This window comes from Delphinapterus leucas, chromosome 2 (genome assembly GCF_059928025.1).
Source record: "Delphinapterus leucas isolate spDelLeu-1000000601 "Yukka" chromosome 2, BTC_Dleu_Yukka2, whole genome shotgun sequence".
Lineage (NCBI taxonomy): Eukaryota > Metazoa > Chordata > Mammalia > Artiodactyla > Monodontidae > Delphinapterus > Delphinapterus leucas.
The window spans coordinates 46,408,555-46,433,801 of NC_143130.1; the positions used below are offsets into that span (position 1 = coordinate 46,408,555).

The window sequence follows — 25,247 nt, forward strand, 5'->3', positions numbered from 1 at the left end:
ATAATCAGCCAGTCCCTTGTCACAGGTACATTATACCATCACAATGTGCCAAACACTATAGCAAATCAGCCTTTGCTCATTAGCGGTGATTTATGACAATGGAGTCTTAACATCCAAGGGGTTTTTGTTTATGAAGACAAATACTTCATTACCTTCTGTTTATGCCCAATGTATTCATCTTCTGTATTTGTCAAACAGGACACATTTTTGAACATTACACAGTCAACATTCCTCTAAATAGTTTTACAATACTTAATAATGTGAATTTAACACAGGAAAATTTTCCAACATTTAAACATAGATTTTATTTATTTATTTATTTATTTTTAAATTTATTACTTATTTTATTTATTTTATTTTTGGCTGCATTGGGTCTTCGTTCCTGTGCGCGGGCTTTCTCTAGCTGTGGCAAGCGGGGGCTACTCCTTGTTGCGGTGTGCAGGCTTCTCATCACGGTGGCTTCTCTTGTTGCAGAGCACGGGCTCTAGGCACGCGGGCTTCAGTAGTTGTGGCACACGGGCTTAGTTGCTCCGCAGCATGTGGGATCTTCCCAGACCAGGGCTCGAACCCATGTCCCCTGCATTGGCAGGCGGATTCTTAACCCCTGTGCCAGCAGGGAAGCCCCTAAGCATAGGTTTTAAGTGTAACCTCTTCTAGACAAATATTTGAGATGACATTTCTAAAAAAGTCAGATTATTATAAATGCTCGAAACCGTGTAAAAAATGAACAGAACACACGCATAAAGGCCAGTCCCTTGCAATAAAGCAGGTATAAATATATAAATACCATGGATTTAAAGTTGTTTTCTCACCATCTTTATTCTTATTCCTACCATTTTTAAAGTTTTTGTTTTATTTTGTGCATGTGTGCACACGCATTTATTTAATCCAAGAGTTACCTTCCTAAGATTTTAGTAGTTTAACGAGAAACCACCGTGGAACAGCTGAGGCCACCAGCTCTGGTTATTGTCTGGTTGTTTCTCGGTTGGGATGCAGAATCAGATTGCTCAGCCCACAGTGATTCTGAGCCTCCAGTCATCTGGCTCAGTCCATTCCCATAGCTAAGTTCCTTTTAGTACGTCAAAGGATCCTTAAGTCCCTGTCTTATATAGAGATTTTCATTTTTGAAACTTGGTATCTTTCCCAGAAATGATAAATTTTATGTTGTGTGTATCTGCCAGTTCCTGACCCATTGTTCTGTTATTTTGATTTATTGAGCTTGTCTGTTAACATTATTAAAAACTTATGTATCTCCTATTATTATTTTATTCTAATTAGTTGGGCCATTTAGAGGTTTCATCTCCTAGGAAATGAGATTGAGCCTGTGTAATTAGCTCTCTTCTTTAGGACAGCTGGCTAATTCATTACCTTGGAATGCAGTGTTAGACATTGCTCACCTGTTTATTTTGTATGACCATGGGCACTGATTGGTTTTTCCTAGACTTGGAAGAGTACTTGCTACATCTGGGACTCTGTTTTATCTTTTTCTATTTACACAGGTGGAAACAAGTACAGCACATGCCAAATGTTCCACATTATTGTGAGTATAGCAGAACAGAGGTCCGCTAACTTATCACTGGTGCACCACTTTTACACATTTTTGCCTATTTCCTTACCACCTGTACCGTCATTTACATAACGTTCTCTTTAAATAACTTTAAATCTACTTGTTTTATTTAACCTAGCGTCATCTTAAGCTATGGTAGCCATGAAACCATGCATTTGATGTATCAGTTTTATTTTAGTTAATTTTTTTTTTTTTTTTACTAAGTGCACATCAAAATAATGGCATAAGTATTGAAATGATGGGGTTGTCCTGATACCCCCAGACCCCTTGCCTACTGCCAGGATATGTCATCACTCCATAGCTGAGGAGATCTGGTCAAAGACCACGTACAAAGGATTCTAATGGCTGGAAAGAGCCAAATAATGTGATTACATTCAAAGGATTTTAAGAAACCCAAATCTCTCATTTGTAAAAGCACCAAATTAAAAGGAAACCTGAGTGGTTTATGAAACCACCTACTTTAGGAAAAACAGAGTAAAATAAAATAAGATTGAAATGCATCACCTCAACAAAGCCTGCTTTGGCTCCAGTGGTAATTAAAGCGGTACACAAGCCACAAAGCACTTTTGCCCACCGTCAACTCTCATCTGAGCCCTGAGCATCAGGGCTGGGTGGGCAGCAGCTTCTAGGTTGCCTTGGGTGTTGAGGAAAGACCACCTGAGGAATAAGGAAGAGATGGAGCAAAGATCTGGGTTCAGAGCATTTAATGGAGGGAAGAGCCCTGGTGCAAAGAGCTGGGAGGGGAGGACCAGGTGCAGGTGGGGCTGGAGCAGAGGGAGGATGGAGAGTGATCAGAAGTGCGATCGGATAGCCAAGGGGTAGACTGTGGGCCATCGTACCAAGTGTGGATTTTGGCCATTGTGGAGTTTGAGTAGGAAGCTGATTTGAGCTGATCCCATTGACTACTGCATAGGAGAGGATTATATTGGATCAAGAGTGAAAACCAAGACCCTAGTCTTCCCCAAGTGAAAGCTCATGGAAGCTTGGCCAGGCGAATGTGGTTGTGAGAAGGAAGCGGGGTGGGTGGGTGGAGGCTGGATTATGTATGTATTGTGTGTGCGTGTGTATGTGTGTATGCATATACATACACTATCATTTCTTTCTTGAAACTGTTAAGATGAAATATATTTTCTTAAAAGAATAGATACATGTATATGTATACATGAATCACTTTGCTGTACACCTGAAACTAACACAACATTGTTGATCAACTATATTCCAATATAAAAAAAAAAAAAGTTGCTGAAAAAAAAGAGTAAATATATTTTCTTAACACACACCATTATAAATATTCATCACAGGTATATTGATAATATATACTTAGATGTATTAATATAATTAATACATTTATAATTATAATACGATTAAGTTATATTTTCCCTTTTGAGAAACAAACCCCAAACTCCTCTTTTTTTTGGATGGAAATAACTTGTGATGGCTTATAAAATAGTGTTTCAAGTGTGCTGTAAAAAAAAAAGAAAAGTCATGGTGTAGTTTCTCCTGCTTTAGTAGTTGTCAGTTTAGTTGACAAGACATCAGCATATATTTTGAAGCCAGAGTTTTCACAATTATGGCTGACTTAACAGGTTATAGGCTTTGGCCTGAGCAACCAGGTGATTCCTGATGCTGTTTACTGAGATGGGTCAAATTGGGGCCTTGGGGGCAGAAGGCCTGGGGGTGCAGTGTGTGACCTTGGTCCTCTGCTTCTCTCCCTGCAGTGATCCCGAAGGTCACAAAGCACCTGCTCTCAAACCCTGTGTTTACCTGCATCATCCTGGCCGCCTGCATGGAGATTGCAGTGGTGGCTGGCTTCGCTGCCTTCTTGGGGAAGTATCTGGAGCAGCAATTTAACCTCACCACCTCTTCTGCCAACCAGCTGCTCGGTGAGTCTGTTTCTCAGCCTCCCAGGAGGGTGGAGAGAGGCCGTCACTGCTTGTAATACTATAAGAATTGACTGAAACCCACCAAACAGCCCAGACTGAGCTGCCCCTGCAGAAGCGTATACATGTGGTCAGCGTGCAGAAGAATTTCAAAGTATTTTCTTGGAGTAAGATTTACTTGCCTGAGACAATTGCTAAAAGTATGTGATAATAAAGAGCTAAAATGTAAAGTGTGCATAGGAAGCATTGTGACAGGCCAGGAAGTCTATAAATCAGTGTGAACTGGAGAATTGGGGGGAAGATGTGAGGAAGGAAGAGGGGAATCAAGATGGATCTTGAAAGTTTAGTAGGCTTTGGTCAAGAACATAAAAAAGCAAGGATATTCTTGGCAGCATAAAACCCACGGTCAGCAAATACAGAGGTTGGAAGCCATATGCTCCCCTCTATCCCTGTGCCCATGGCAGATGTGTAATTAATGGATCATGACACTCCTTCTCCCCAAGCTCAAGCGTGATCTTACCAGTCTTCTCAGCAGTAGACTACAGGAATCTGCTTCCAGTCCTTTGGAGCTGACATGCTAAAGAAAACGTGTTTGCCCTCATGAGAAGGAGCATTTCTTATACGCAGTAGGGAAAGTGGTCTCATGGCGGAGGAAGGAGAATGAAGGGTCAAGAATGACTTCCAGGTTTCTGGCTCAGACAAAGGGTGGTACCATTTGTGAAACCTGGAAATAGCAGAAAAGAATCAGATCTGTAGGGAAGGTTGTGAGTTCAGAGTTGAAGTTGCTGAGTGTGAGATGGCCGTGGTATATCTACATGATGTCCTGTGCATGGTTGAGGGCTGAAGAAGAAGATGTGGGTTGCATCCGTTTGTGCATGGTAGTTGAGGACACAGGAGTGGAATTTGCAGAAGGAAAATGTGTAGAATTAGAATAGAGGGGGTGAAACACTGCTCATAGGAAATACAGGAGGCCATAGAGAAGTTCAAGAAGCAACTCCTGAGAGAAATCCGTGGATCACGGGAGTCAAGGAAGAGATGATACCAAGAAGGAAGCTGTCAGCAGCATGAGTGCCCACGCGTGATGCGGCCTCACATGTCTCTGGTCCCTTCAACAGCCAGGACGTCTTTCAGCCTGTGTCAGGGCTGTGTCCATGAAACAGCAGCAGGGGAGCAGCCCACAAGAGGGAAGGAACAGCCAGTGACTGCAGGACACTTTCCAGAGCTTAGTGGTGGAGGGACGGAGAGAAGACATGGTGGGCAGTGTGTATTGCAGTCAAGGGATTGGAGTAGTGACGGTGCTGTTGCTAAGAGACAGTTGCTATTGTGACAGGAAGGACTTGAGCAGGTGTCTAAGCAGAGGGGAAAGAACCAGCAGAGGCGATGTGCAGAAAAGAGAGGGAGTATAGTGGACAGCCTTTGACAGAAGAGCTCATCTGTTCTGAAAGTGCAGAGAAGGAGAGAGACACAAGGATGGCCCCTGAGAATGTGACAAGTCCGGCCTGGCAGTCGAGAGGGCTCCAGCCCCGTGGAATTCTCTTCTCTGTTAAGTAGAAGTAGATCATGTCCTGAGAGAAATGGGCGAGGTGATATTTTCTGATCTTCTCCTTAGCATTTCCTTCACAAAATGGCCAATAAACCCATGTAAAGGTGCTGACCCATCATGAGTCACCCGGAAAACACATACGAACACCACGATGAAATACTAGTCCATGTCTGCCAGACTGATAGTACCAAGTGTTGGCGAGGATGTGGAGCCACTGGAACTCTCATACACTGCTGGTGGGAGTGCACAATGGTGCAGGCGCTTTGGAAAACTGTTTGGCAGTACCCATGAAAGCTAAAAGCATATGCTTACGCTGGGATCCAGGCATTCCACTTCTGGGCATAAATCCAACAGAAGTGAGTGTTTAGGTCCACTCGTTTATATATGCGTAGGTACAGTATCCAAAACAGCTTTATACATAACAGCCCCAAACTGGAAACAACCCAAATATCTATCGATACTAGAATGGGTAAATAAATTATAGAATATTCATACAGTGAACTGTCATACAGCATGAGAAAGCAAGAGCTTGTATACATGCCTCAGTGTGGATGGATCTGACAGAGTTGAAAGACGTCAGACAAAAAAAGAGTACGTATTTATGAGTTAAAAAGAAGAAAAGTTAATTACAGTGATAGAGGCCAGAATGATAGTTACCCTTGAGGGTGGAGGGAATGGAGGCACCAGGGAGCCCCTGGGGCTGCTGGAAATGTTTTAATACAGGGGTGTATAAAGGGGCAAAAATTCATCTGTGTTCCCTTAAGCTTATGCACGTCACAGGACGTAAGGTATCAAGTTAAAAACAATTAAAACCCTACCAGCAATGATGTGGCCAGATCCCAGCACCTCTCCCTGGGAGCTGCGAGGGCAGCACAAGCCTTGTGTTTTTCTTTTTTACTAATAACTCTCTACCATCCACTATTTTATAAGTATTTCTTCCAAGAGGTATTAGCAAGATGCAGTCAGCCCTTTAGTACCTGTCTGACAGAGATAGGGTAAAATGTGTCTCTCTATAATTAAAGTTATAACTTCTTCATTATACCTACAATCTCTCAGGTTTTGCCCTCCAGCACCCAAAGAGTTTATCTCTCACTTCCTGATTTCTTTGCAGCAGCTCCTTACATTTTGATTACATTTGCTTCAAAGTTGGGGCTCTGTTCTATTTCAGGACAGATTTCCAAAGTTTTCTATCAACAAACAAATCAGTAGTCTTCAGGGCAGAAGGTCAAAAACAATCTCACCTTCCTGCACCTGTTTCTGTCCCAGGGACTCTGTCTGTTAGAGCGCTTGCACAGGGAGACCCTCTCCCGCCATGTGGAGAAGCAGCCTGGTGGCCCATCTGTCAGTCCGTCCATCCGGCTGGCAGCCCAGGCAGGCAGGACACGTGCCCTCTCCCTGTGCCCTACCCATAGCATCAGTCTGTTAGCATGGACTCTGGAAGGCTGGCTGCAGGAGGGGATGGCAGGGGGCCTTTAGGGGACAGAGAGAGGCAGCAGAAGCGTAAGGCAGGGCTCGTGTCCAAAAATGCTTCATCAGTAGCCCCCGCAAACCTAGGGGATGGACCCCTGCAGTCATCCTGGGCCATCAGCGCTGGCTCTGGGCCACCCACGAAGTCATCAGCAGATGGGGCAGAGTTCAGAAAAGAGCAACACAGATGATTAAGGGCTGATGGCATCGATTTATGCGTGAAGATAAAAAGGACTCAATCTGCGTAGGTGAAGCTAATGAGGATGGAGTTGGGAGGAAGTTCTGATGACTGCCCGCAAGCTAAGGCTGCACACACGTCAGGGAGGGAGACGGAAGGCTGATGATGGCTTGGAGAAAAGGTGCTGGAAGCCTGTTATTGCCATAGTTACCATCATCACCGGGGGCCGCTCCCTGCTGCCGCTGATGGAAGATGGAACAAAATGCAACCTGCTCTCCGGGCGTGGGCTCTGGCCATCGGTATTCACTCACACAGATCCCATCTGCTCGCTGTTCCGTTCATCTTGAAAATAATCCCCAGGCGCCCACTCTGTGCTGGGCACCGTGCTAGGCACAGGGAGCCGGGACTGAACAGGATGGAACGGTTCTTGTCCTCAGGGAAGCTGCATTTCAGGAGGGGGAGAGAGAACAAGAAACGAGAAAACCAGAAATACCTGAGGCAGCTTCAGATACTGGGGAGAGCCATGCCAACAATAGAACAGGGCAAGAAACAGTAGGAAATCCCAAATGGGCTGCAGGACCACTCTAGATGGGGTGGTCTGGGAAGGCCCTCCATAGGGCCCAGCCAAGTAAAGATAGAGGGTAAGAATGTCCTAGAACAGGAAACAGCAAGTGCAGAGACTGGGGGCTTGAACGGATTTGGCCTATTCCAGGGAGAGAGGGGAGGAGGATTGGGCATAGTTGGGGGAGCGGAGTGGCATGGGGTTTAGACAGGCAAATAGGGGCGAGGTCCTGAGGATCATCTATACCAGGACGAGAGAGAACCAAGCACAGCTCGTCCAAGAGCATCAAATAATACAGAGATACTATGTTTTTCAAGAAGTGTAACTTGTGCTATTTCCTTTGCAGAGCTCAGCCTCCCTGATTGTTTTTCTCACCAGAATATTAAAATTAATTTGCATTCCTTTAGCACATACCAGCTGATTGATGTAGTCAGTTGACCTAGAGGTCTGTTGATTGGCAAGGAAGAGGCAGCCTAAACTGGAAAATTAGCCATGCCCAATCTACACGGTAGATAAATGACACACAGTAATTTAAAGCTGAGTTTAGATGAAGTGAATCAGAACAGAACAAAACCAAACAGGAGATTGGAACCCTAGGATCCTTTGGTCCTCCTAAGATGCCCTGAGTCTCTGAGAATCAGAAATAACAGGTTTATGGTCCTGCTGCCTTGCAGATAGCTCTGTTTATAAGAAAGGGGAAAAAAATACATGCCAATTACTCACCAGGAGCTACGAAACATATTAATTTGATTGATGCTGCTTCCTGAGAGGTCACGGGGCTGGTTAAAACACTGTCTCCACAGGCTGGTGAGTTCTGGGACCTTTGTTTAAACAGCCTCCAGACCCTTCCTTGCCTGAAGAGTGGGAGAAAATCCCCAATTTGATCCCCTTTCTCACACCACCTGGAAAACGCACAGAGGGCACATCACTGCTCCCTGATACTTTTGTCAAATGCGCGTGCGTGTTCCCAGCTGGTCTGACTTGTCTCTCGGTTGTTCCCACACCAGCTGGGTGTGTTTCCCACGAGGGTTCCCCACTTAGCATGCCAGGTGTATGACTTAGACTCGTAATCATTGAGTTTTTATGTGTCTGCCTTCCCCAATTTTCGTGAGCTCCTTGAGGGTAGAAATGAGGCCATTAACAGACACTTTGGGGCACAGTGGAGCAAGTGGCACCACAGTGGTGTCACAGGGAATCCTGTCCATGCAGGGCTCAGCCTCGGGCCTGGCACCCAGTGTCTGCATTGATTGGCCCCTCTTCCCTGGCTAATGGTCCCTGCCCCTCTGCTCTCCTCCAGGGATGACTGCGATCCCATGTGCCTGTCTGGGCATCTTCCTGGGCGGTCTCCTGGTGAAGAAACTCAGCCTGTCTGCCCTCGGGGCCATTCGGATGGCCATGCTCGTCAACCTGGTGTCCACCGCTTGTTACGTCTCCTTCCTCTTCCTGGGCTGTGACACGGGCCCTGTGGCTGGGGTTACTGTTCCCTATGGAAACACGTAAGTCCCAGAAAGGTCTCGCCACCCCTGCCTGCCCAGGATGCCAGGACCCTCTCTCCTGGGTAGGTTAATGGAGCCAGTTTTGTCCCTAGTGACCATGAGCTGCAAAGTCGATGGTGCCTCTGCATCTTCCTCCCAGGGTTGAAGAATCTATGTGAACCTTCTGGGCAGAGAGGGCTGACTTCCACTTAAAGGCTCTCTCCCAGGGCGGCCAAGGGAGCACTGGGGAGACAGTCAGACATTCACTCCCCAGAGGACTCAAATGCCAATTTTTGTCATTTGATTTTAGGAATGACGTGAAGATAGAAAATTAAAAATAAGTTTTATTTTCAAATTCAGCTTAAAATAAGAGACTTCAACAATTCCTTTTTTTTTTTTTTGGCCGCATGCATGGCATGAGGGATCTTAGTTCCCTGACCAGGGATCAAACCTACACCCCCTGCAATGGAAGCACGGAGTCTTAACCACTGAATCACCAGGGAAGTCCCAACAATTCCTTAAACCATCAGAAGCTATCATTAGACTCACATAGTAATTACAGGGTATGAGCCATAGTAGGTATTGATAAGTGTGGGAGGGAGAGATGGAGGGGAAAAAAGGAGAGAAGAATGGAAAGAAGTTAGCTCTTATAGGACAACTTACTTCCTAGTTATTATCCCAAGACTTTGAACTAAAGTCCAATCAGACTTGCCCTTAGAGGGAATTACAGAGAGTCCTTACATATCCAGTGCCAATAGCAGTCCCCTTTTCTACGTGAGACTCTGCAGCTGCCTTGGGAATCCAGTTTGGAGCATCAGGGCTGCAGCATGGTTGGCCTGCAGGGTACCAGTTCCTCTCCACACCAGTCTCCTCCTCTGAGCAGGCCACCAGGCCTTCTCCTAAAGTTAAGTCAGGAGAAGTAGGGCCGGGCTTATCTGCCACCCTGCGAGGTCAAACAGGCAGAATGGGAGCACACGGGCAGAGGCAGCTTCTGTATATCCATGCACAGCCCAAGCACTGGTGGCCCTCCTTCCCTGAACCATGACCACATTGGCGACCATGACCACAGAGGGCAGAGGGCTGTCACTGGGGGAATCCAACAGAAGTTGACCTTTCTCTGATGGGTTCCACGTTTCCTGTCTTTTCCAGCTCATCACCTGGCTCGGCCCTGGACCCCTACTCGTCCTGCAATAAAAACTGTGAATGCCAAACGGATTCCTTCACTCCAGTGTGTGGAGCAGATGGCATCACCTACCTGTCTGCCTGCTTTGCTGGCTGCAACAGCACGGTATTGGTGATTTTCTGATGGGGTGGGATGGGGCAGGGGACTCAGACAGCTAAAGTAGCTTAAAACCCAAGGGCAAGGGCAAGAGTGGGCAACCACACGTGTCCTCAACTTTGTGTTCCTGCACTGTGAATTTATCTCAGCCTCTGCCCTGCTCTAGTGGAGGATTCTCCATCGGCAGGATGGGAGGCCTGCCAGGCCATCCAGCTGCTTCTTGCTAAATCAAATAGGTTTCCAAAAAGTGTCTTTGAGCAACTGAAAGTAAAAATTCAAAGGTAGCTCTGTGGAGCCAGAGGAAAAGATTGTGGTTCAAAGAACTCACAAAAGGTATCAATGGAATGGGATGACTCTACAGGTAATGAGCTCCCCATCAACAGAAGTATGTAAAGAAAGGCTAGAAAGCCACTTATCAGGGAAGGCCTCTTCCAAACCTGAGGTTATGTGGCACTAATCCAACCTGTTCTCTGCTCAGTTTCCTTTGCCCTTTTCTTCTTAGCTAGATGCCTCCCACCTTTTTCCATCCTCCCACTATCATTTTTTCTTGGCTCTTTCCTTCTCAGCATGAATTATACAATTTGCTGTCAGCCTGCAGCTTTCCACATTCTCTGCATGAAAACTTGAGGCTAAGGGACTGCTCACCCAGTCCTGCTGATCCCACCTTGCAGGCGTCTCTTGCACCTGCCCTTCTGCATCCACACCACCACTGCCCTGGTGCAGGTCTTCCTCATCTCTTGCTTGGACCAGCATAGTAGTCGCCTCCCTGGCCTCACAACTCAGGATCACCCCCTGCTGGTCTGTCTTCTACACTGAAGCCAGAATGATTTCTGTAATACTGTATAGGATCCTTTCTAATGCTACTGTCAGCTAGAAGATAAGATCTAGGCACTGAATTGGGTTTGTGTGTGTCTTCAGCATGTGTCTTTCCTCCGCCATGCTCTTCAGCTGTGCTTCCTTTCAGTTGGTGGTATTCAGCTTTCCCCCACACAAACATGTGTCTTTTCCTGCTTCTCCCTCCAATTGGACAACTCCTACTCACCTGTCAATACCCTACTCAAATGCCCCCTGCTCCGTGATACCACCCCTGCCCTCCTTTATCTTTGGGGTTCTTGACCCTGCAATCTTAGTACCTGTCTCTCCTGGAGGCATTTCTCTTGTTTCACTGCAGTGATCTGTTTTTCATTTGCCCTGACCTGTGAGTTTCCTAATTGAGAGCTGGCATCCACAAGTGCTCCAGAAATGTCCAGAAGTGTATAGATGGAAAGAAAGATAAGAAGGCTGAGTGGCTGCTTTCAAGGAACTTAGAGTTGAAATCATTTGTTTCCTCTCCTTTCCACATCCCGTATCTTTTGGGAGTAGTGAATTCTCCGAAGGAAGAAAAATTGATCATTTATTTTCATTTCCAAAGGTCTCATTTTTCCTTGCATTTAACATTTAGGTTCTTGGCCGGTTACTACCATTTTTCTATAGAGAAAGTAAATCACCTTGGGGGGAGGGGAACTGATTTTTTAAATTAGATGATAAAGCAGTTTCTTCAAGTGAGAGGAAATGAATTTTTAAAAAGAGATGGGACCTTGAGAATGGTTAAAATAAAAATCCGAGCTATTCTTTTTCATGACAGCAATTTCATTAACATTTTAATGTCCAAAAAGTTATATTATAAATCAGTTTTGGTTACTGTGCTGTTATAAGAATGACATTGACTCAGTATAGGCTAGTGTCCTGAGACCAAAGCAGTCTATTCCAGAGCATTTTCTGACCAAAAAATAGTCTAGAAAAATCCATGTCTCCTGATCTTGCATGGACTAGAGTCTTACTGAATAAGAGCCCAATCAGGCCCGGGTTTGCTTCTAGCTGCTGAAACAGCAAGCTGTGGAATGCAATTAGCATCAGAGGGCAAGCTTCTCCGCTTCCCTCTGGACATATGGTTTATTCCCCAGACACCTGCCTTTTCTTCACAGTACCAGAGGCCTCATGTTGTCTGCTGGGGTGCAGGCAAAGCAGAGAGGTGATATCCCCCCACAATTACAATCTCTTTCTCAAGAGATTGAGAAAACCCCAGGGCTGGGGTGGGAATAACGCTCCACCCCGTGGAGGCAGATCTCTGGAGGCCCTGCCTTCCAATGGGTGGATGAGGGCTTTGGGGCCACAGAGCCACGTGTATCCTGGAAAGGGGCCTTTGTGATGGTCGAGCCCTAAAAACAACCACAACCATAAAACTTGCAACAGCAGCAAGTTTTTCCGAGAGCCGGTGCGGGCCGGGTGATGGGGCCTTCCACGTGTTCCTCATGGCCCGTGGCAGCTTGGCCCAGAGTCAGAGGAATATCAGTATTTTGAGAAAATGCCAAAACAGTGGATTAGATTCCTGGTATGTTTACTCCCTCCTCCTCTACCTCTTCCTTTCTTGTCTCCAAGCTCCCCCAAAAAACTCTTCCGCAGACTACGGTCTTCTTCATCTCTCTTCCCTCTTTCCCTTTTTTGTATTTATTCCTTCTGCATCCACTGGAGTCCTTTCCCAGTGTCAATGCAACCATTCTTTCACCTATACCCCCAGCCCCGCATATATTGGGTTGGCCGAAAAGTTCATTCGGTTCGTGACTACATTAGAGTTTTTGGTGAAAATGAAAAATGTCTTTACTTAAAACCGAATGAACTTTTTGGCCAGCCCAGTATCTCACTCACCCTCGTAACAACCTTGGCGAGGATGTGTTCTACTTATTCCCCGATTACAGATTAGTCCCTTGCCCAAGGTCACACAGAACATGGTGGCGTTGGCGCGGGAACGCAGGGTCTGTCTGATGCCAATCCCAGTGTCTTCCTCTGACCCTGTGACTTCCCTCTTTAGGATCCCTCCATTTTTTCCACCAGAAAGAAGCTCTCCGTGCGTGCCCCCCACAGTCGGGACATTGTGCTTTCACGATCTGGCCCTGCTGCCTTTCCAGCCTCAACCTCCCCCGCTCTGCCCACCTTCTGAGGAGCCACTAGCTGTGTCAGACTTCTTGGGGTGCCCCCAGCACACCCAGTTCTCTCTTACCTCCAGACCTTTGTCCATGCTGTTTCTTTCATCGGGGCTAGTCTTCCCCTAAGCCCTTCACATCCCTAACACCTCCTTATGCGCAGCTGAGACGCCTCCTCCCACTTCCTCACTGCTTCCAGGGCTGCATTGGCACCCCTCCTGCAGAGGCCTCAGCACCTGCCCTCCCAGCAAGGCTCTTACTGTGGCCCCCTCCACTGGACTGAATGGTCCATGTTCACCTGCATCTCCATCACCAGTCCATCACTAGGCTCCAGTATCCAGGGATGGGGTTCTGCTGTGGGCCATTGCATTCCCAGTATTAGCCATGGCTCTGGATAAAGGTCCTAGGCTTTCTGCACACCCGGCTGGAGGGTCTATGCCAAGCTCAGCAAGCCCCAGGGCGCCATGGGCGGTAATACCACAACTGGCAGGCAGGTTGGTTGGCTGGTGCAGATTTCAATCCTAAACACCTCTTGCAAGCTCATCTCTCCCCACTTGATAGCTTCCACCCAGACTTGTGAAAATTTCCCCTAACTTGATTAGATGCGAATAAGTCACTGAGGACATCATTCTGATTCTTAGGAGATCTGGTTCACATTAGCGGTTTCCTGTTATTAGACTGCCCTTCCTGCCCTGCTTTGGGGTTTTGTTTTTCATTTTCTGATCTCATTTCTCCTTGAGTGATAGTGATGGAAGTTTCCAGAATTGCATTTAATATACAACTTCTAATTCTTCTCATTGCATATGACCAGGAAGAGTGACGAAAAAGATAGCAAGCTAATTCTGTAAGCTTCCTTTGGCATGAATATATTGTCCGGATTGTTTCTGTACCTTTCACTCTCAGAGGTAATTATTCTAACAGAAAGCATGTTGGTAGCTGCTGATTGACTGCTGGAAGTTGTATCCTTTTGATGTACTGAATAATTGACTTAAAAAAAGCTTCTATCAGCCACCAATGGAATGTTGAAAATCAGTACAAGTCCAGCACAGCAGTTTGTAGGGGGCTAATGATAGACAACTAATCTGCTCCCCCATCCAGGCAACAAGGATTTATCAAGCGCCTGTTTGAGTAGAGCCCTGAGTAGGTGCTATGGCGGGGAGGGGAGGGGGCAGCCCCATTTTGGATGCGTGCAGGGTGCTGCTCCTTCAATATCATGGGTCTCGGTCCTGGCTGCACATTAGAATTGCTTGGGAGCTTTTAAAACATGAGGCCTGAGACCTGTCCTCAGAGATTCTGCTTCCCTCTTTCTGGAGTGGGACCCTGCCATCAGTTTTTTTTTTAAGATTTAATTTATTTGTTTATTTTTTGGCTGCATTAGGTCTTCATTGCTGTGTGCGGGCTTTCTCTAGTTGGGGCGAGCGGGGGCTACTCTTCGTGGCGGTACGTGGGCTTCTCATCGTGGTGGCTTCTCTTGTTGCGGAGCATGGGCTCTAGGCGCGTGGGCTTCAGTAGTTGTGGCACACGGGCTCAGTAGTTGTGGCTCGTGGGCTCTAGAGTGCAGGCTCAGTAGTTGTGGTGCACGGGCTTAATTGCCCTACCTGCCGTCAGTTTTTTAAACACTCCCCCCCCCACACACACACAAGTGTTTTTGATATGTAACCAAGGTTGAGAACCACTGGGCACTGTTGACGGTTTGGGCTGCATCACCCTTTGCTGTGGGACTCGAGGATGTTTAGCAGCATCCCTGGGGCTCTACCCACCGGATGCCAATAGCAGCACTACCCCCTGCACCCTCTGCCATTTGTGAAACCACCAATGCCTCCAGATAGTTCCATAGGTCCCTGAGTGGGGGGACAGAATACCCCCCAGTTGGGAACCACTGCTGTAGTCAAAGGAATGAGTTCTTAAAATTTTCTAGAAACAGGGCAGCATCTGGGCTGACACTGAGCATTCATCCTTCAGTCTCCTTTTCCATCTCACCATTACTGGGTTCACCCACTGTAGAAACCAAGCTGGAGGTTAGAGGTGCCATGTCGGCATCTTCCAGCAGAAGAAACAAACTAGTCGATTAAATGCTATATCTGCCAGCAGGGGTGACTACAGTGGCTGAACCAAGGTTTAACAGCCTGGGGATTTCATATACAGATCTAGATTTCTGGCCTCTCTGAAAGGCCAGAAAGGTGGATGAGAATTAACATGGCACCTGCACCCCGATGGGGCAGCAGTGGCTGGAGCTAAGAGGAGACTGACGCTTTAGACAAGACATTTGATCTCCACTTAGCCATGGTCCCCACCACTGGTCACCCCGGACACCGGACCATTTTTCTTATCTGTTTCCTAGTGGTCCCCAAAGGTCTGGAGTTTGCAAATCCTCTTGTATGGCCTGACCCCATTTGCCAGAACTGATTTAAAAGTCTGTCCTCATCCTGGTGATGGCTTGTCAGAGGGACTTGGGAATATTCTGAATATTGGGAATATTCTGAAGTCAAGCCCAATGAGGGCATTGCCACCCAGGGCATCTAATATATCTCAGGCCCTGGGCTAGACATTAGAAATATAGAGATGAATAAGGCAAGGAGATCATGTTTACTATAAGTTAAGATGTAATATATTAATAGAGTTACGTTACAAGGGAACACCCAAGAGCAGCAGCTGACCAGGCCTTATATGTTTATAATATGGTATTAAGTAAAAAGAGCACATTATAGAACAATAACTAGATTATGATCCCTTTTAGTAAAGGTAAAGAAAAATCTAAAGATTTGTCTATCTCTGCATGGGAAAAGATTGGAAGGATAAGCCTGTCACAGAACATTATCTCTGGCTAGGACTAAAAACTTAATTTTTATATATTTCTTTACATTTTTCTGTATATTTCTAAAAAACCTAAAATGAACATGCATCCCTTTTCCAATAAGGAAAAACATTGGTATTAAAAAAAAAGATCCAGCATTAAAGGTTGGGTGGTTACAGTCTAATGGAAGGAAACAGGTATGTAGAGAAATTGGTGAACTTGGAGCCTTCTGCCTGCTTGGGTAGGAATTGGTTCAGGGTGGGGCGGGGCTCGAAGGAGAGAGTGTGGATGTTATTTCCTGGAGAAAGAGCAAGGGGCAGGGCCAGGCTTCATCCACGGAGAATTGCCCGGTGGATAGGATGGAAGGACATCCCGGCATGGAATGTGTGTGAGCATGGGGTGGTGGGGAGGCTTGAACCTCATGACAAGGGCAAGGCTTTGGTTTGGAGTCTGGAAGGAGGAAGGTAAAGGGAAGGGCCCAGTGTTCATTCTGAGCTGCAGCCACATCCTTCTCCTCTGTGCTCTGCCCACACTTTCCACCTGAGATGGCTGGAGCAGAGAGTAAGCCCGACGCTTCCCAAAGAACGGCCCTTTCCTTCCCCTCAGCAGGAGATAATTAAGGCTCTGACAGGATGCAGGTTACAGAGGTGAAGGGTGGATGGAGGTCTTGGTTTCATCGCAGGGTTTTTCTCCCTGGCCATTATCCTTCAGCTAGTGACCCTGCCAGGGAACAAGAGAGCGCATTTCTTCTTGCAGTGTTTCAATCTCCCCTTTGCCTTGAGGCACGTGGGTTGCCCGTGATGCTCTTTATGACGAGCTCTGAGGTCTTCACCTGGAAAAACCAACTAGGGTTGGGCCAGTGAGGTGAAGAGATTCTAAGCTACAAAAAGACAGTAATAAATGACAGGAGAATGTCTGAGGAACTTCAGTGAATCATGAAGGGATCCCATAAAAGTCTAGGACACATACGAGTATGTTGTCATTCAAAGGAAGACGTCCCAGCTGTTGTGGTACAATCTCAGTCCTTTGCCATTTCGGTCATCAGGCAGAAGCCGGACAGAACACTGCATGTGTCAGCACTCCCTCTGGCCAACCCCCTTTCTGAATTATAGCACTAGGGCCCGACCTTTAATAGAGATTGTCATTTCTTCCTGGTAACCGAACATATTTCAGAAAGAAAACCAAAAACAGTATTCCAGGATGCTGAGAATGAAACTTTCAAGTTTTCACAGGCTCTTAATACAAAGAACATCATCACCCCCATGCCTGTCCCCTTAGAAAAGTCATTTTTCAACCTAGAGATTAGTTTTATTTGTGCAATTAATAGAATCGATCCATCAGTATTGACTATTGGGGGAAAAAAACAAAAACAACTTTATTTGCCAGATACTTTTGAAACACTGCGGAGGAGTATTTTGTTCTTATAATATGAGCTGTCAAAATAGCATGCTTATTATTTCCTTCATCAAGAGAAAATGAAACCTAGATTTGAGAGAGTCATTTTTCTATTTTTATGCTCTCCAGCTTTATCGTAGTTATTTATTCCATCATTGCATGTGAATAGAAACATTTCTCAATTTAAATTAATGGCTGAATGTAGAACAAGAGTACAATTTTTAGTGACTCTGTTCTTCTTTTGTTGATTTCTTCTTCTGGAGTTTTAAATTTTTTTAAATAGATGATACATGTGTGTGGTTCAAAAACCAAAAAGGAAGGAGTGGAAACTCCTTTCTACCTCAGTCTCCTGTTCACCCACTTTTCAACCCACTACTCTGCCCAACAGGTAATTACTATTATTAGTTTCTTGTATATCCTACTGGGTTTTAATGCACCAAAAGGTATTATTCTGTAGCTTGTTTATTTATTTTTTTAATTGAAGTATAGTTGATTTATAATGTGTTATTTTCAGCAAAGTGTACAGCAAAGTGATTCAGTTATACGTATATGTAGATCCCTGTGCTATACAGTAGATCCTTGTTGGTTATCTATTTTATACTGTAGCTTGTTACTTGTGGGGTTTTTTTGTTGTTAATAATTTATCTTGGAGTTTTTTTCATATTGGTACATAAAGAGCACTCTGATACCTTTTTTACTGCTACATAATATTCCGTGTGTGGACCTAATGGAATGCATCTAACCAATTCCTGTTGATGGGCATTCAGGGCTGCAAAACTTTAGCTCCTGCAGACTGTGTTGTGACTTGAATTGTATACTGACATCATTTTGTGCCTGGGCAAGTCTGTCTGTAAGATAAGTTCTTGTAGAATTTCCAAGCCAGTCCCACTCTGTCCGCCAGGTCACCACTGCTTCCAAATGTGGTCAGGTCAGTTCCTCCGTGAGCACCGTGGTCATCTGATTATCAACATGATCTCTCAGGGCAGTAAAGCTAGTTCCTGCCACCCCACGCCTGGCACCAGACAGAGACTCCAACTCTCCTGGAGGCAGTGGGGACCACATTCCTCCCCAGAGAACGGCAAACTGGGAAGACGTTCCTTTGCCACGGGATGGAAAACTGGACATTTGCCAGGTCAGGAGCAGTAGACTAATCTCCTGGAGCCTAGTGCACTTCCTTCACAGTTAAATATATTGGGGGCTGCTGTGGACAGCACTAGGGGGGTACCACTTCATTCAGGCCATGATCATCTGTAGGCCGTTGTCCAGGTCCATCTGCATTCTGGGCTGGCGCCACCCACGGGGCTGTTGTATACAAACAGGGTGAGAATTAGTATCCCAACCTCTATCATCTCCTTCCCTCACACCCAGGTTATCCCTATATTTTCAAACTTCCTACTGCTTGGGGCTTTTGCAGGTCTCAGTGTTCCCACTTACATGCCAAGTTAATATCAGCTGAAAGGCTGTCTGCTCTCCCTTCTCACTTGGAATTGTAGTGTGAAGCCTCATTGGTGCAAAGTCCTCTCTTCCAATTAAGCACCCTGGGATGATTATTCCCAACACACTGGGACGTCAGGGTGGAAGTTTCTCCCTAACCTGGCCTTGTGCGCCGAGAGCCCCACAGGTCCTTTAGCACAATGGCCAGGGCGATCTGTGCTCTCTTCTGTCACCTGAGCCCGAATAAAGGACATTTCCCATCCCTTGCCATAGGACTTAGGCTTAGCACTTTTCCTTGGATTCTCTGTGGGAAGGGTCCTAGGAATGTCCCAGCCTGCGCCCCAGCCCTCGGGACCACCCAGCACTTTCTGTTCATTCTGTCACATTGACTCATTTAACTAAAAAGGAAACCTATCCAAGTCCCCACTCAGGTCACTCGGCTTACCTCCTCCCCAGCCTCTTTTCACAGCTCCTCTCAAATACATTAAATCCGAATAAATTAGTACAGAGTTGCCTAGAGCATTTGAGAGGGACCCATCCATTTCCAGCTTCTCTCCTCGGCACCAGCAAGCCAGTATGATCACTGGTCCTGTACCAGTTTCCTGCTTCTCCTCTCCTGGCATCTATACCCTACAAGTGCTTATTCCTGTCCAATCAGCCTGTACTGCCCTGGGCCCATTCTTGTCCCATTCCACCCCCTGGCTTTGTGCTCTCACCTGTCCCCTTTGCCTTGGCTGCAAATCCCAGGGTGGCTCAGCCCCACTGTTCGCTCACGCCATTCACAGGATGTTGCCTTCCTGGACACGTTCACCTCACCCGGACGAGAAGGACTGTATAATCACTGAGATAAAGGCATCTTATTTCTGACCCATTCCATTAGGGCCTTGATCACAGGCCTAATCCAGAGAATTTCAGAAGGAGTTTTTTACTTATCAGAGCAGAGGGGGGGCCGGGCAGTTTTCTCTTACGGTATACGTAATACAGTTGAGCCATAGCCTAGGTACAGGGCAGAAATCTAAGACTGGGTGTAGGTTCCAATTACAGATTACTTATTAAACTAAACAGAGCTCACCAGTCACACAGTTCATTCAAAGGGTTCTGATGACATCACATCCTATGGGGCTACGTGAGTGAGAACTCAGTTCCTGGGGTACTTGGCAAAACAAGACCACAGGCATCCACCAGGGGCCTGTTCCCTGTTTATACCTGAGCACTCTCCAAGTCCACGTGTTCCTAAGGACCCCAGTCCCAAATCTCTTTTTCCTCGCAGGCTACAGCAGGGATCAAAGAGAGGAGGATGTGGGCTTCCCTGGTGGCGCAGTGGTTGAGAGTCCGCCTGCCGATGCAGGGGACACGGGCTCGTGCCACAGTCCAGGAAGATCCCACATGCCGCGGAACGGCTGGGCCCGTGAGCCATGGCCGCTGAGCCTGCGCGTCCGGAGCCTGTGCTCCGCAACGGGAAAGGCCACAACAGTGAGAGGCCCGCGTACCGCAAAAAAAAAAAAAAGAGAGAAAAGGATGGGAGTGGTTTGAACTAGGGCAGGGTTTGAGAGGTGTTTAGGATATGATAAAATGAACAGGACTTGAGGGTTCATTCATTCATTCACTCATTCAATAAATACCATACTCTAGAGCTGGGGATAAGTCAGGGATCAAAACCACAGTGGTTTCTGTCCTTATTAGCATTATGGTGACAAGGAAGATGGATTTGACATAGGAGTAAGGGGTGGGGGAGTTCCACCAGGTCTCTATAGAGTTAACAGGGTGTCATTTCTAAGGCAAGAGATGTGGAGGGAAAGGAGATTGGGGCCAGGGGTATGTGTATCTGTCAGGGTTTGGTCAGGAAAACAGCACCCACAAGTCTTTTGGAAATAAAGTGTTTAGTATAGGAAATAGAGCTAACGTGAATGTGGAGGAGTTGGCAAATTAAGATCTGGAAGAAGTGAGATGAAGGACTGGAGAACAGTCACTCACTACATCCCCAGAAGTTCCAGCTCAGGTGGGCAAGTCGAGGCATATGGGAAATTCCCAGGTGGCTGCTCAGTGAGATGAAGGGGGCGTTCCGGGAAGGGTCTGGGGAAGCACATCAGCAAGCCTGCGTCCAGGTCAGTAGAGGTGGCCATGGGCCCTCTGTTGTCGGCAGGGTAGTCAGTAAAGAAGGCGGATGCACACAGGATGCTAGGACCAGCCAGCTCCTTCCGGGCACCTCTGTGTGTGTCTGTCCCCGTGTCTGACCATCTGAGAGTAACGGCCTCTGCTTCACTTCCAGATCTCGTCTGTGTTTCCCTCCGGTCCAGCTTCATCCGTGCAGGGAAGGGAATCCTAGGGAAATAGTTCCCGCTGTGGATGGCAAAGTAGTGCCAAGATGCCGGCACGGAATCCCACGCAGGACACTCATCCCGGAGTCGGTGTTGATATCTCAACAGGCTCAGAGGCTTAGGAAGGGGCATCCCGAGTGGGTCTGGGAGGGATATGGGCTAGGGATTAAATTTAGGAGAGTTATCGGAAAGCGTGTAGATGTAAAACAATCTAGGGAAGAGTGCAGCACGAGAAGGGAAGAAAACCTGGACCAGAACCCCGAGGAGCTCCAGCATTTTAAAGTGGGGTCGGGGGAAGGTGCCAGCAAGGAAGATGCAAAAGGAGCGACCAGAGAGGGAGGAAGGAAACCAGAGAGCAAGCTGTGGAAGTCGAGGAAGTGGGTCACAGGCACGTGCTGGGGGTGGGGAGGGAGACCTCCAGGAGGAGAGAAGTGGATGGCGGCGTCAGGCTATGGAAGCCACTGGCGAGCTTAGCTGATCCGATTACTGCGGGTGGGGACCCAAGTCGGCTTGAGTGAGTTGAGAGCGTGGGAGGTGAGGGCGCAGAGGTGGTGAGTGTGAATAGCTAGAAACGTTTAGCTGTGAAGTCGGGGTCGGGGGAGAGGAGGAGTTCCCTCTCCCCGGAAGGCAGAGAAGAGGCATTTTCAGTTAGACTTGGGGAGAAGGCCTGCTTCCTAATGAAAGCAGAGGAAGGTCTGTTCACGCAGGCATTCTAAAACCGTCTGCTGAGTTCCCCCTGCCGTGTCTCAGCGCTGTGCTGTGAGACGATGCTCAGTAAATCACAGGTAATACACGTTCTGATCCCAAGAGCGCAAGGTCTCCTCCAGGAGGGCAGCGAGGGTCTCTGCTGTGGGGTGTGGAGTGTACCCTCATGGAGGGAAGTACCAGCTCACATGGGGGCCGACTTGCGGAGGGGCCTTGCAGCTGGAGGAGACATCAACACGGGGTTTTGGAGAAGAGCTAGTTATGTCTCCAGGCAGAGGTGTATGGAAAGGGACAGAGGGGTAGGGCCTCAGCACTTCTCAGGGCGCGACAGTAAACAACCCTGGGTGCAGAGATGGGGCCATTTACACAAGGGCACCTGCCGTGCCAGATGGCTTAGGAGGAAGGGTCCAGCCCCACCCAAGGTCTCCCCGACTTCGCATGGGTAAAAGCTCCTCGGCAGGACACAGCCGCACAGGATGGAGGCAGCAGGCTTTGGACACCCCTGAAAGCATCCCATGTAGCTTAAAGGCATAAGAAAAGCTCCAATGTGTATGTCCTCTGGGGAAAGAAGAGGAGAGGAACAAAGATGAGGGGAGACGGACTGAGGAGAATAAATGTAAAAGCCAAAGGGGATTTGTTTGACTCTCACTAGGATTTACCTCGGCATGTGCCCTGAGAGCCGAGCAGTCCTGGAAAGAAAAGCAATGAATCATTTATGATTGTTTTCACTTTGTATTCATTAAAGGCCTCTGCACTATTATTATCGAACTTTAATTGGCTCGGCTGCTGGCTCGGCACGGCACTGCCTCTCCGAGTCCCCGCTCTTCCCTTTGCCATCAGAAATTCCTCAAGCGTGAGCCAGGACCGTGCTGGGGAGCAGGGCTGGCTGGGCAAGAATCCCCCCCGAAGATCAAACGGAATGCAGCCGCTTGTCTTTCTCCTCTCTGATCATATATTAATAAATGTATCTCGCTGGGCTCCAGCTCTCTTCCCACGATCCGCTCTAAACTCTCTGGCATCTCTGCACCCTCTTTGCTTTCTCAGCCACTCGAGAACTTTCCCATTAGCTGGCGCCTCTCACAGCCCGACGAGCTCAGCAACTTCACGCATGACGGTGCACATCCTTTGTTCCAAGTGCCACCTTGGGCCCTGAACCAGCAACCATATGCGGGTTACCTGATTTACTTCTTTTAATATACTTCAGTGTTATTATAACCCCATAAAAGAGAGGACAAATTGGCAAGTGCTTACATCGTTAATTTGGCAATGTTTTATCACATTGTGGAAGCACAATTTCCTCTCTAATTGTATTGGTGGGGGGGACACGTTTGTTTGCATTTCGGCTTATTGAGGGATTCTTGAGCATAGATATGAAATACACAGGAGACGGGGAAATCAGCTCTCCTCCCCATAAATATTCCTTTATTTACATGTGTTTTGCAGCCTCTTTAAAAAAATCTAACTCGTTTATTCAGGCCTAATTAATGAAATGCTGCAGAATGTATAATAAGGGTATGACAGTTCCAGCTGCTGGATGGCTTTGGATTGGGAAACTGGAGATACCCCCAGTTAAAAGGGCTGAATGCTTCCCTTTCAGAATCTCACCAGCTGTGCGTGCCTCACGACCGTCCCGCCTGAGAATGCGACTGTGGTCCCTGGAAAATGCCCCAGTCCTGGCTGCCAAGAGGCCTTCCTCACCTTCCTGTGTGTGATGTGTGTCTGCAGCATGATTGGGGCAATGGCTCAGACTCCCTCAGTCATTATCCTTATCAGGTAAGCTTAGCCCCTGGAACCCGGACCCGAGAGCCAGCCTCCCGTCTCCCCCTCCCCACCTGCTGTGTGTCTGCAGTTCTCCTGGAAATCAGAACTCCGGGGACTATATGAGTCTTACAAGCCAGCTTCCCTAGGCTGGTAGGAATCGGTTACGTTTGATAGAGACCTCACACCAAAAGTAGAAAGCACGGCCCAAGAGAGAACACTACACTTTCATGTCATCCCAAGAATAGACGCTACAGGTGATTTGGAAAGGGACCGTGGTCCCTTATTGATATTTGCAAAGAGCCACATTGTTGGAGTAAAATGAAAATGACATTGGACTAGCCAAGTCCCTGTGTCTGGCTCCTGTCCGGGCACTGATTAGCTGTATGACCTTGGGCCCATTTTCCCTCAGACTTGTTTCTGAATCTGGAACTAGAGGTGATGTCATGGGTCCTGCCTGCCTCCTGCCGTGGTGTGGGTCCTGCCGAGACCATGTATGTGCAAATGCCGTGAAGATGTGAGGGGTCATTGACAAAGTGTGATGCAGGGCTGAGTGGCTAATGGAAGGCAAGCAGTGACTGCTTTTGTATAAGTGGATGGTTGGAGAGAGCCCCCCGTAATTCTGTTTCCCCATCTCTCAGGACCTGTCCTGGGGGCAGATGAGGTGCCTCAAAGGTGAATTACTGAGTAATATTCTGAGTAACTTACACAATTACAAAGTTATCTAGACTGTTTGAGGAACCTAGAAGCAGAATGCTCCATGCTCTGGCATCCATCTGAACCAGAAGAAGTGGCAGCAAACACAGATCCATCTCACCAGGATGGAGTTATCTAAACAAACCAGTTCAATCCCAAGGGCTAGGGATAAAAGTAGGAATGAAATGCTTGGATGCAGCCTGTACAAATGTACGTCACCAGCTGCTTTATCTGGCCTATCTCTTTTTCTCACTGTGCCTACCACGCTTCCTGATCTTGGCTATGAATTCACGAGGAAAAGAATTTACACAAAGTACTTATGTTAGAAAGTCATTAGTAAAGCACTTTTCATGTGCAGAAGCATTAAGGGTGCAATAGCAAATTACCATTTTATACTTATTAAATTTGAAAAATAAATTAAAAAAATTCACACCCAGCCCTGTAAGCAAGGCTGTAGCAAAACGGGTAAAATCACATATTGCTGGTGGCTTTGAGAAGCGTATCACTTCTTTCAAAAAGCAGTATGGCAAATGTAAGTCAACAGCCACAAAAATGTTCATATTTTTTATGTGGTAACCCTACCTATTGCTACTTGTCTTAAGAAAATACTTCTCTACAAGAAGAATAGTTCAGTGGAGACAGATTTTTATTACAATGTTAACTATAATAGCAGAAAAATCTGAATTGGAATAGTGAGTTAAATTATGGTACCACAGCTCGGTGGAATAATGAAAATTCTTAAAAATGTGAAAAGTGTTTATGAAATGAACTATTGCAATTATATATGGAAGATGGTTATATATAATATGCACATGGACAAAACCCATCAGATCTCAGGTATGGGTTTAGGGTGGCTGCATTACTTTTTGTTATTAGAAATTCCTTTGAAGTTATATTGTGCCATTCACACACAAAAGGCACCAAGAAGCAGGAAAAATGACCTTTACAGGCATTAGCAATGACTGGTCCCCTTTTTTCTCTCCCCTTGACTCCTCTGCAAAAACCCAGCTCAGTAGTTGTAGCTGGCAGACCAAACACAGAAAGTCATTTGAAATCTTAATCACTTCCAAATCTCAGCTTGATAGATAGCTCTAGGAGATTTTCAGGAAATCTTTGATTCCTTTTCGATGCACCAGCAACAGATGGCCTGGATGACCCAGGCTGGGCCTTGTCTACCTCATAGCTGGAGGTATGTGCCCACTTGCCTTTTGAGGGGTCCAGGGTAAACCATCCTCC

The 25,247-nt window shown here is 46.8% G+C and overlaps 1 protein-coding gene across 3 annotated transcripts in view; it reads left to right on the forward strand.

Annotated features, from left to right (window-relative positions):
• SLCO3A1 (solute carrier organic anion transporter family member 3A1) overlaps positions 1-25,247 on the forward strand; it is a 316,010-nt gene that overhangs the window by 267,791 nt on the left and 22,972 nt on the right. For all 3 annotated transcript variants that reach the window (XM_089906843.1, XM_022598845.2, XM_022598844.3), the window contains 4 exons: positions 3,286-3,450; positions 8,495-8,693; positions 9,822-9,960; positions 23,155-23,330. In XM_089906843.1, the coding sequence (XP_089762969.1) occupies positions 3,286-3,450; positions 8,495-8,693; positions 9,822-9,960; positions 23,155-23,330 (679 nt within the window). The remainder of the gene's footprint in view (positions 1-3,285; positions 3,451-8,494; positions 8,694-9,821; positions 9,961-23,154; positions 23,331-25,247) is intronic.